Below are 11,588 nucleotides of genomic sequence, written 5' to 3'. Positions count from 1 at the left end.
AACTCCTTTAGAATTTTTTTTCTTTCCATCTTCCTAGTTGGAAGCATGAGGAAATTCTCTTCCTGGACTGCTTAACAGAACTACTTTTTTTTTTCCCACTGACTGTTGGAAAAGAAAACAAACTGATTTTTGAAGTTGAAGAGACTTTAAAGGAGCTATTTGATTTGAACTGTGGAAGAAAACTGAGAATTCATTGGATTGGGTCTTTATTGACTTTGTGAAACTTGATTGATTTTCATTTTGATTTTTGTGAGTTACAAATTTCATGGATGGGTAAGAATTACCAAACTGATCTTACATACTTCTATATTTAGTGTGTTTACGAGGTGCACCTGTAGGGTTTTTTGTATTTGTTACATTTGTACTCTGTGATACCGGTATACTGTTTTTTTTGTTATACAACTGTTTATATTTTTCTTCTCTCTCCTTTAACATTGGCCATTTCATATAAAAGAAAAAAAAGACAAAACACTGATTGCTGTATTTGCTCAAGCCTTTATTTATGCTATTTACAGGCTCCGTAGTCGAACCTAACTGGTCCAAATAACATCTATTGTTGCACTTACAGGAAATTTGGGGAAAATAACACAAATAATTACTCATAATTCTCATTGGTGCAAACGGGTGTTACACATGGATTAAATACGAACCTGTGAGGCAGGTGATACATGGTTTCTGGTTTTCCAGAAGGACAAGAAGACTGACGAACAGGTCGGATGGTGTGGTTATTCCAAAGTTCTCTGTACTCAAAGTCTTTCTGCACGATGCTCAAGAAGACATACCGTAGAAGGCACTTATGCTCATGGCTGCCATTGAAAAGGTGCCGCTCTCTCAGGTCACTGAAGAGATTAATCCAAAACTGAGTCCTAATGATGGAATGAAAGTATACACAATGTTTTACTTAAGTGCTGAATAAAAGTTATATGTAAATTATTCCTAAAACAAATGTTTCCAACAAAAGGTATTATTTAAACTGCATTCCTATTTTTTTTTTTTAATAAATTTTAAATATCAATGTAAAGAACTTTATAGCACCAAGAAAAAAAAGATTTGCATTACATTTTAGTCTAGTGTTATTCTCATATAATACATGCTGTTGACAGCTGAAACCATCTGTCATGAGACAACACAAAAAAAACAGAGTAAATAGTACATGTTCTAACATTTTTGTTTTGGAATTAATCTAAAAAGGCATGCACCTTTGCTTTCTGAAAAAGGACCACCAACGTTCGATTCGCTGATTTGCAGTTGAAGTGCCATACATGTGGCTGAGGGCTCCTGCAAAGTCATCTGTATGCTGTGCTCTTAACGCACAGTGAATGGCTACCATAGTGCCATTTTCTGTCCCACAGTCTGTGCGAAGCCGTGCCTGAACTCCAAACTCTGATGCACACTGCAGGTAATGGTAAGCAATTATCCCTGGGTCGTTATTAGAGCTGCCACTTCTGAGCCACATCACTTTCCTAGAAAAACCATCAATGCAGCCACTGATGGCAACACCAAATGGTTTGAGCTTATCATACCCATCGACATGCCACACTTGGTTTGGTCCTGCCGTAAAGTATCCTCTTCGGACAAACCTGCGTCTATGGCGAAGTTGAACTCCAGATGGGTCTAGTCTGCGAATTGCATGCATTACATCATCCCTTTTAATAGTCAGGAAATACTTCTGTCGCAATGTCTGCCACAGAGTTCTGTAACCTAAAAGCTGTCCTGAGCCTGTCAGTTCATGTGTTATAGCTGCATTCACAGTGCCAATGGGAGTATAGTCTGTCCTCCTTGTTAAGCCTGCATTCCTTAGTCTTCTCTTTAAGGTGCTCAGACTCAGGAAAATGTTATGCTTTGTTCCAAGAAAATCAAGGATCACTTCATATGTGTGGCCTTCTGAGAAATATTTATGGATTAGGCCTGCCTCTGTGATTTCATCTAATACGGTTCCTGAGCCTGAAGGGAAAAGAGAACAATGTCATTCAATGTCTCTGTCTTCCTGTCCTGTCTATCCCCTTGTCATATTGTATGCATGTTGTGTATGTATGGACAGGTTGATGGCTAATTTCGCTGGTACTTGTGACTAGTGACAATAAAGGGCTACTACTACTATTATGTGTGATAAAGTCTGTTAGTCAAAATCAGAAACAGAGAGAAAAAGATTAACTAAACGTAGATCTTATAATTTAATGGACAGAACAGTATAGGGATCTCAGAAAGAGAATATTACCTCTGGGCACAGTCTGACATGACACCTGGTCATCACCCGCAGTTCTAGGAGCATTCTCTATTACAAAGCTTACATCTCGCCCACATGAACTGCAAAATCTTGCCAAAGTCAGCCATTGGAAGCCACAGAAAGGGCAATACATTTAGATCTGAAAAACAAAAACAAGTTGACTGAAGTTAGCACGTTGTATTTGTATTCTGTTGTCCTTTCTTTCATTAGCCTACTAAAATGACCTGGATAAATGTTTAAATATTATTCTTACTGTCCTTTTTATTTTGACCTGGTTTTAACAATTAATGAAGCATTGCGAATTTATTTTCATTAACCTTGAAATGATTTAGTTGAGGATATTAAATTAAGTTAGCCATTTTATATAATAACGTTAATCGTGTAATTTGTCATTATTAATCTAATAATATCCAAAAGACAAAGAAATCATGCAATCAGGGTGTTAAAATAAACAACAAAAACCACCTTTCAGTTCACCAACAACTCAACCAATAGCCACTGCACAATAAGCAAATCCCAGCCGGTCCGTCACTTTTTTTGGGTCCCCTGGAAACATTTCCGTTGTGGTCCATGCAGCACGTTTAGTTTGCGTGTGTTGTGAAGATTTGCAGCGTTTCTTAGTTTGCATGTGTTGTGAAGATTTGCAGCGTTTCTTAGTTTGCATGTGTTGTGAAGATTTGTAGCGTTTCTTAGTTTGCATGTTGTGAGGATTTGCAGCGTTTCTCAATTTGCATGTGTTGTGAGCTCTCTCGGCCACCGTAAATAGCAGACTCGAGAATCAGAATAAAACTAGTGATAAACAGGCGCTCTGATTGGATTTGTTATAGAACGCTATAGTGGATATATTCACACATTATAGAAAAGCCGTTTGAATAAGGCAGTCGAAGCCCCACTGTCGTCGTTAAAGCAGGTTCAGTGGCAAACGGTTCCGTATAGCGTACTAACTAACCGCACCCAAAGCAGTTATTGTAAGACCCTCTAATCTCCCAATAGAAGGAATATAACTGCGAGGATACTACCTTTTCTAGTATCTTTGACAGAAAAGGGAGATTTGAGATCGGTCTGTAATTAACTAAATCTTTGGGGTCAAGTTGTGGTTTTTTAATGAGAGGCTTAATAACAGCCAATTTGAAGGTTTTGGGGACATATCCTAATGACAGTGATGAATTAATAATAGCCAAAAGAGGACCTATGACTTCTGGAAGGAGCTCTTTTAGTAGTTTAGATGGAATAGGGTCTAACATACAGTTGGGCAAAAAATTATTTAGTCAGCCACCAATTGTGCAAGTTCTCCCACTTAAAAAGATGAGAGAGGCCTGTAATTTTCTCTTTCTACTTTGGCTCTCAACGAAGGCGGATGCATTTTTCTTTCCTCTCCTACCCTTACCCTCCCTGCTTTGCTCTCTCGTCTCGTCTCGTCTACTGTCTAATACTTGAGAGACTCTCTCTGCACTGCTCTCCAAACTGAAAAATCATGGATTTGATCAACTGGTCTCCCAACGCAATTGACATCATTGGGTTCGGGTAACCTGGCTGTCCTGCCGGAACGTTCGCAGCTGGCTACACGATGGATGCATGGGAAAGGTGGCGGGTCGTGTGTCTGGCGGCTCTTTCCGTGGAGGACATTGAAGAAGATATCTACCTATTCGGAACCACGATAACAGGATTTCTGCTGATTGGATTAGGCTTTGCCCTGGGTTATCGAAGAATTCGGGAAACGGGAACAGCCATCAAAAGCACAAGGCTGCCCGTCATGATTGAAGCAGTGGGCAGAGCGGTCAGCACTGAGACTGAGACTATTAACCGCAATATGGATAATATTACAGAGAGGCTCACTGCTTTGCAAAAGGAAAATTGATGGATTTGGAGACCAGAATGGACAAAGAGTGTAGCCGTGAAAATCGGAATGCGGCTACTCGCCCCAAGACCAAACAATCGCAATCTTATCTTCTTTCGGCTTCCCTAATCCAACATTGACCTCGGACAAGGCTGTTGTTGGAAAACAACCCCGGGAAGAGCACTGCAGTGTGTGACGCTCTCGCGTCCGTCCGTCCCCCCCCCGCTTCCACAGTCACCTGGTGATTGTTGACTCTGTCTGGGTCCTGATCAAGGCTGTATCCATGGCAACATGCTGTGTCGCTATCACAATCTGCGGACTGAGACAACTTGTTTTGAATGCCAGCGGGGGAGGCTCTCCAGGCCTACAAAATGCATGAACTCTTACACACATATATACAAATATGCACTCACCTCCCCACCCACGATCCATCGCCTTCGCCGCTTTGTACCGCCAGTCTGACAAGCGGGTCTGTGACCGGCGCCAAGAAATGGCTGCTGGACCGGATGGCTGCTTGCCGGAGCTGGATTATCTCCCCTGTTGCAAATTGTGTGTCTATGTTGTACAGATTATGTGCTTTTGTTGCTGGGGTGTTTTTCCTGTTCTCACACTGTACTCCCTAGGGAGCATAGTTAACCCCCCCCCCCCCCCTTCCTCATGTTATGCTGTATTTCTTCCTCAATTCCCTGTCTTCCTGTCCTGTCTACCCGTTGTCATATTGTATGTATGTTTGTATGGACAGGTTGATGGCTAATTTCGCTGGTACTTGTGACTAGTGACAATAAAGGGCTACTACTACTACTAAAGTGCTAGAAAAGAGCGAGTCCATAGTTTCTGTTACATCATCAAGTTTTTTTGCGCTGTTGGATATGCTGAGAAATTGAGATAAATCAGGAAGATTACTTACAAAGGTAGAGGTGATGGTTCTGCCATACTTGTAACAAGGAGTAGAATTTACAGTTTTAGCTATATGGAGTTTACACAAGACTACATAATGATCTGAGATATCATCGCTTTGCTGCGGAATTTCAACACCACTAACATCAATTCCATGTGACAGTATTAAATCTAGAGTATGATTTCGACAATGAGTAGGTCCGGAAATGTGTTGTCTAACCCCAATAGAGTTCAGAACGTCTATGAATGCTGATCCTAATGCATCTTTTTTATTATCGACATGGATATTAAAATCGCCAACAGTTAAGACTTTATCTGCAGCCAGTACTAACTCAGATAGAAAATCAGCAAATTCTTTAATAAAGTCTGTATGGTGCCCTGGTGGCCTGTATACAGCAGCCAGTACAAACATCACAGGGGATTTATCACTAACACGTGTTTCTCTAGATAATGTTATACGCAGCACCATAACTTCAAACGAGTTATACTTAAAGCCTGCCCTCCGAGAAATACTGAGAATATTGCTATAAACTGTAGCAACACCTCCCCCTTTACATTTCGAACATGGACACCTTTATGTCCCATAAAGGTGTGTTATGGGGGGTGACATTATGCTCATAAAATCAACTTTCTACTGAAATAACTTACCTATGAAAGTCTGACAGTTAGATCCTGGATGCAGGGACGGATCATGACGCAGAGGTGCCCTGGGCACGGACTGATTATAGGCCCCCCTCAGTTGAAATCGCTGTAATTTTCAAAGTTCAAATAGCAATGGATTCTATTTACACTAAGTGCAAATAGCTATAGATTATATTTACACTATGTTAAAATAGCAGGATTTTCTGCTATTTATACTACTTGTTGCAAAATAGTGGCAATTATCTGCACTTCAGTATTGTATTACTTTATAAAACAGTATGTTATAATAACGTATTGAGTGCAAATTATAATTTTAATTCAGATTATTAAATGGATGCCACCTTATTGATAATAAAGCCCTCCCTACACCTACCCTAACCCTACCCGATACTTTATTTTCAACTTTTTGGTTATTTAATTTTTATAAAAAATAAATGCTTTTACAATGTGATATGAGATTTGAAAAGGAAGAGAAATAAAGTTCGGCAAAAGGCCAATTTTCACGTCATAGTTTAGACGGGGGCCGGTCCTCGGCCCTGTTTTAGGTTTTTCCTTATTTTTATATTTTAGACATCCATCAATTAGTGATGAAAAACATTGCCGTGCTGGTGGAAACAACACTAGACCGTGCCGCGACTGTTAAGAGCGGCTCGACGGTTTCGTGTCCCGCAGCAGCGTGCGCAAGTGACTTCAGCGCAGCCGAATAGTTCTGTGTTCAAATGCACGCAATAGGCTAAAACTTGCTGCAAAGCCCCAGCAAACATAACCATGAATGTGTCCACGCAAAATATTAAGGAGATATTTGAATTATTTACTAATAAACTAACCAGTCTCCTCATTAGACGCACCTTTAGAGAGAAATGCATCTTTACTGATTATGATCAAGATTATAATAAAAGAGTTTTTGTTTTAAATTTTTTTATTTCGTTAAGTAGCAATTTAAAGCTTTCTATAGATTGTAACGGGGCAAAGGATCACACGACAAGAGGAGTTGAAACAAGTCCCCGGAGGGTGGCTTTATTTACAAGTGGTGCTCGTGATGAGTGACGTGCTCCGTGTCGTGCTTTCTGGTGTCTCCTCGTGTGTTCCCAGGCGTTATGACTCGCTGTGGTGCTCTTGTGGGTGGGCAGGCCGGTCACACGCCGCTCTCTGAGAAAAAACAGAAGATAGCCAGGCATTAGTTGCGGAGCCGTCAGGAGATCTCTTTCTTTGTTGTGCGTGTCACAGCGGCTTTTGAAGCCGGAGGCTGATTGGTCTCAGCTGTGGTCAGCCCGCCGGTGATGATGGTGCACAGGTGTTTCTCCTCCATTTCCAGGGTGACGCTGACGAGCTCTCGGGACACGCGTCACACTCCCCCCCCCCCCCCCCCCCCCCCCTAAGCGTTGTCCTGGTCCTGTGAAACAAAGGGGAAATTAGGGGTGGGTGGGAGGTGAACCCTGACAGACCTGCGAAAGCTGCCCAGACCCGGGAGAGTTCGATGCCAACCCCGCCCGATGTCGTACGACGAAGTGGAAGTCCTGGAGCGCCAGGAACCACCGAGTCACTTGTGCGTTAGTATCCTTAGCCCGTGCCATCCACTGTAAGGGAGCGTGATCGTAATGAGGGTGAACTTGCGACCGAGGAGATAGTACTTGAGCTCCAGGACCGCCCACTTGACGGCCAACGCCTCCCGTACAACGGTGGCGTAGCGACGTTCTGCTGGGGTCAGCTTTCGACTGATGTAGATTACCGGATGTTCCTCACCGTCCACCACTTGGGAGAGGATGGTTCCCAACCCGGTGAAGGGACTCCATGAGACCTTTTCTGGCTGTCCCTTCCGGGTCAGGTCTGTCAAGCGGGCTGCTAAGGAGGAGAAGTTAGGGATAAAACAACGATAATATCCCGCCAACCCCAAAAAGGCTTGTACCTGGGTCCTGGTGGTGGGTCGCGGAGCCGAGAGGATGGCCGCCACTTTCTTCTCCTGGGGTTTAACTAGGCCTCGACCCACCTGGAAGCCCAGGTACTTGGCTTCGAACAGGGCAAGGTGGCATTTCCGGGGGTTGACGGTTAGTCCAGCCCACCGCAGCTCTGTTAGCACCCCCCGTAGGCGTTCCAGATGTTCCTCCCAGCTCTCCGAGTGGATGACGACGTCATCTAGATAGGCAGCTGCGTAGGTCTGGTGGGGCCGCAGCAAGATGTCCATCAGCCGTTGGAAGGTTGCTGGGGCCCCTTGAAGGCCGAAGGGAAGAACCCGGTACTGCCAATGGCCGCTAGGGGTCGAGAAGGCGGTTTTGGGTTTGGCGTCTTCTGTCAGTGGTACCTGCCAGTATCCTTTGGTGAGATCCAAAGTTGAAATGTACCGGGCTCTCCCCAGACGTTCTATCAGCTCATCCACTCGTGGCATGGGGTAGCTGTTGAACTCGGAGACCTCATTCAAACGGCGGAAGTCATTACAGAAACGGAGGGTGCTGTCAGGCTTCGGTACCATGACGATGGGGCTGGACCATGGGCTGCGAGATGGTTCGATTACTCCTAACCTCAGCATATCCTGTACTTCTTCCTCGATGGCGTGTCGCCGAGCCTCCGGGACACGATAGGGCCGCTGCCTGACAATGACTCCTGCAGGTACTCGGACATCGTGCTGAGTGACGTGGGTCCATCCGGGCAGGGGGGAGAACACATCGGAGAACTGACTCACCAGACACTGTAGCTCCTTCTTCTGGGCCGCTGAGAGGTGGGGGTTGATGTCGACAACCACGGGGTCCGAGGTGGCAAGGGCAGACACCTGGGCTCTGGTCCCCACCCAGCACTTTAACAGGTTGATGTGGTACAGCTGATTTTCCTTCCAAAAGTCCCCTTGGCTGGCGGCCAAACAAGAGCTCGAAGGGCGTAGAGCCGGTGGAGGCCTGGGGCACATCCCGGATTCCAAAGAGCACATACGGCAGCATCTTGTCCCAGTCACGCTTGTCTTCGGCCGCTACGCGACAGAGCATTTGCTTGAGCGTTTGGTTAAACCGCTCCACTAAGCCATCTGTTTGGGGGTGGTAGACAGAGGTCTTGATTTGTTTGACTTTGAGGAGGCGACAGAGGTCTGCCATTAGCCGGGACATGAACGGTGTGCCCTGGTCTGTCAGTATCTCCGCTGGGATGCCGACTCGGCTGATGAGCAGGAACAGCTCCTGGGCAATGGCCTTAGAGGTGGCCTTGCGGTGAGGAATGGCCTCGGACCGGGTGGCATAATCGACTATCACCAGTATGTGTTCGTGCCCCCGGGGGCGGACTTCGGCAGCGGCCCTATGAGATCCATCCCGATGCGGTCTCAGCTGTGGCCGGCCGGCTGACAGGTGTTTGTCCTCCGTTTCCAAGGTGACGCTGACGAGCGCTCGGGACACGCGTCACAAGACATATTTATCATGTCTGTGAGGCATGTATTAGCTCAGCTTCGGTTAATTTTTGTGAAGCGCTCCTGTTCAAGACGGCAGAAAGCGAATCATGTTTGTTTTCTTTGTTTTATAAAAGCACATTTTGTTGATATTGTGAGTGCCCACAAATAAAAGTAGACCCTTTACAGTTCCGAATGATGTATTACTCTTATCAGAAAAAAAATTATGTCGTAGGCTATTTTAAGTTGTTTCCACTTGAAAAAATCCAAGTGTTTGAGCTGGTGCCTCCATGTCCTGCAGAGCGCTCTTTAGCTTCCACTCTCCGCACAAACTTAGATATAGGCTAGCGCACATTATTATTATAGCGCAGGTTTAACGCTTAAACATTGTTATATGCTTGAACTGTTTTAGTATATCATTAGATTTTATTTTAGGCAAGTCCTGATGATTTGAGAAGGCTAAATTGATTAAACGTATAGGCTATGATCAGCTCACTGTCTGCCGCTGGCCGCTTGGTCGTTACTTTAAGAAACATAAACTTAGGATTTATTACTATATTTAACGAACAAAAATGCTCCAAACCTTTCTCTAAATTAACTTAATAAAAAAAACCGAAATGAAATATAATCATTTTGCCATTACATACAAAACTGAACTATTTTAATAGCCGAAACAGTAGTATAAACTGTTTTGGGAGAAGGGGGAAAAAAAGACAGGCTCGGGTCGGACTCAGGCCGGTAATTCTGATAAGCTGTCGGACGTGGGCCGGGCTAGGGCCTAAATTTGAGGCCCGTGCAGGGCTCTAGTCTCTGGCTGCCAGCGAAGTTGAGCGAACGCAGATTTTAATTTAGCAGCTGATGATGTGCCGCACTGAATGATCTAATCACACCGGTGTGATTGTTTATTAAATATAAAAAATAATAGTCTGCCTTTTTTTTTTTTTTTTTGGTCTTTTGGATGCATTCAAAATCCACTTGCCTCAAAAATCTGAGGGTGCATGGTTGAAATCGTGTTCTGGGAGTTGCGGTAGTTCGGCTGGGCCCCCCTCTGGTCCAGTGCCCTGGGCAGGTGCACTTTTAAAAATAAAGGTGCTTCATGATGCCATAGAAGAACCTTTTTGTCTAAATGGTTCCATAAAGAACCTTTAACATCTGAAGAACCTTTCTGTTTCACAAAAGGTTCTTTGTGGTGAAAGAAGGTTCTTCAGATTATAAAAAGGTAAGGAAGAGATGGTTCTTTAAAGAACCTTTGACTGAATGGTTCTTTGTGGAACCAAAAATGGTTCTTCTATGGCATCGCTTGAAGAACCTTTTGAAGCACCAGTAGGCCCGTGCGTTAATCCGTTCCTGCCTGGATGATATGTCATTTAGTCAATTTAATCATCCTATCCATTAAGACACAAAACACTGATTCGTTCAGTGAGTTTTTCACTAACGTGTTCCTAAGTAACTCTCGACTAATATTATTTGCTTGTATGAATCTTTGAGCATGAAAATCCATCAAAAGCAGTCAAAATATTTCAAAATGGAGAAGCTTATGTAAACGAAGAATATAGTCAGTGCATTAATATGAGCTACAAAGTTTCTAGAGCAGATTCCGTCACGTAAGAAACAGGAGCAGATTTATATAATATGTTTTTTTTTAAAATACGGTGCAAAACAGCGCACCTTAAAAGATCGACCCAGATGGGACTCGAACCCACAATCCCCAGCTCCGGAGGCTGATGCCTTATCCATTAGGCCACTGGGTCAGCACAACTCACCAAGTGAAAATACGCTCTTTTGAAATATGGACAAAACCACGGGTGACTTTATTATTATGTATAAAAAGCTGTAATATTGGGACAGTAGATACATTTTATGTTCTGTTTTTTTTTCTGTGAAAATTTGGCCTTGTGAGATGATCGTGTGATATCGCGAGAACCATGGGTGTCCGTTGAAAACCCGCCTTGGGTATGTGTTTACTATTATCATTACATTAGTAAATGACATATCTTAGAACAATATCAATACAACAAGTAAATATAAAAAAGATAAGTATTACATTAGCAGCAATCCGAGAGTTAAATATAAAACGTGCCGAGTACATAAACTACATAACAGAAACTGCCGAGATGTCAGGGAAACATGTAATACAAATATTTCTTCCAATGAAAACATGCAGACACTGAAGTATGCGTTTTATATAGTATTAATACACAGTGCTACGTCTCCGCTAGACCGAGCTTGTCAAGAACCAGCGTCTAATCAGAGATTATATTTTTATGGGGAGATACCAGCCTTCGCGGCTCTACCTTTGGAGAAAGCGTAACAGTCTTAGATCACGTGTGAGTTGATAACCAATGATATTATAGCATTGACGTCATTAAATAGCTGTCAGAAGGTGCGTTCCATTTGACGTAAGTGGACTGCGAAGTGAACTTCACAGGGTACTTGGGGTATTCCGCCATTTTAAGTGAGATTCCAATCCGAAGGGAGCGAACATGCTCAATTCGAAGGGCACTGCGAACGGCATAGGGATTAAGGGAACGATCGATCGATACATCACTACATCGACATCACTACACAGGAAGTGGCACATCCAAGCGTGACGTCAAAAGCCACGCCTGTGTCCAAATACGTCA

At 43.7% G+C, this 11,588-nt stretch overlaps 1 protein-coding gene across 1 annotated transcript; it reads right to left on the bottom strand.

Moving 5' to 3' along the window:
* Positions 1-486: 486 nt before the first annotated feature.
* On the bottom strand, positions 487-2,360 carry LOC306878743 (uncharacterized protein; the record flags this gene model as incomplete). The annotated part of the gene is made up of 3 exons (XM_079431251.1): positions 487-866; positions 1,200-1,944; positions 2,219-2,360. The coding sequence occupies 3 exons, from the start codon at positions 2,358-2,360 to the stop codon at positions 596-598; spliced, it is 1,158 nt and encodes a 385-aa protein (XP_079287377.1). The 3' UTR covers positions 487-595.
* Between the last annotated feature and the right edge of the window lie 9,228 nt (positions 2,361-11,588).

This window comes from Barbus barbus, assembly GCF_936440315.1.
Source record: "Barbus barbus genome assembly, chromosome: 13".
Lineage (NCBI taxonomy): Eukaryota > Metazoa > Chordata > Actinopteri > Cypriniformes > Cyprinidae > Barbus > Barbus barbus.
The sequence above is the reverse complement of the archived record's forward strand: the minus strand, read 5'-3'. Positions and strand labels throughout refer to the sequence as shown.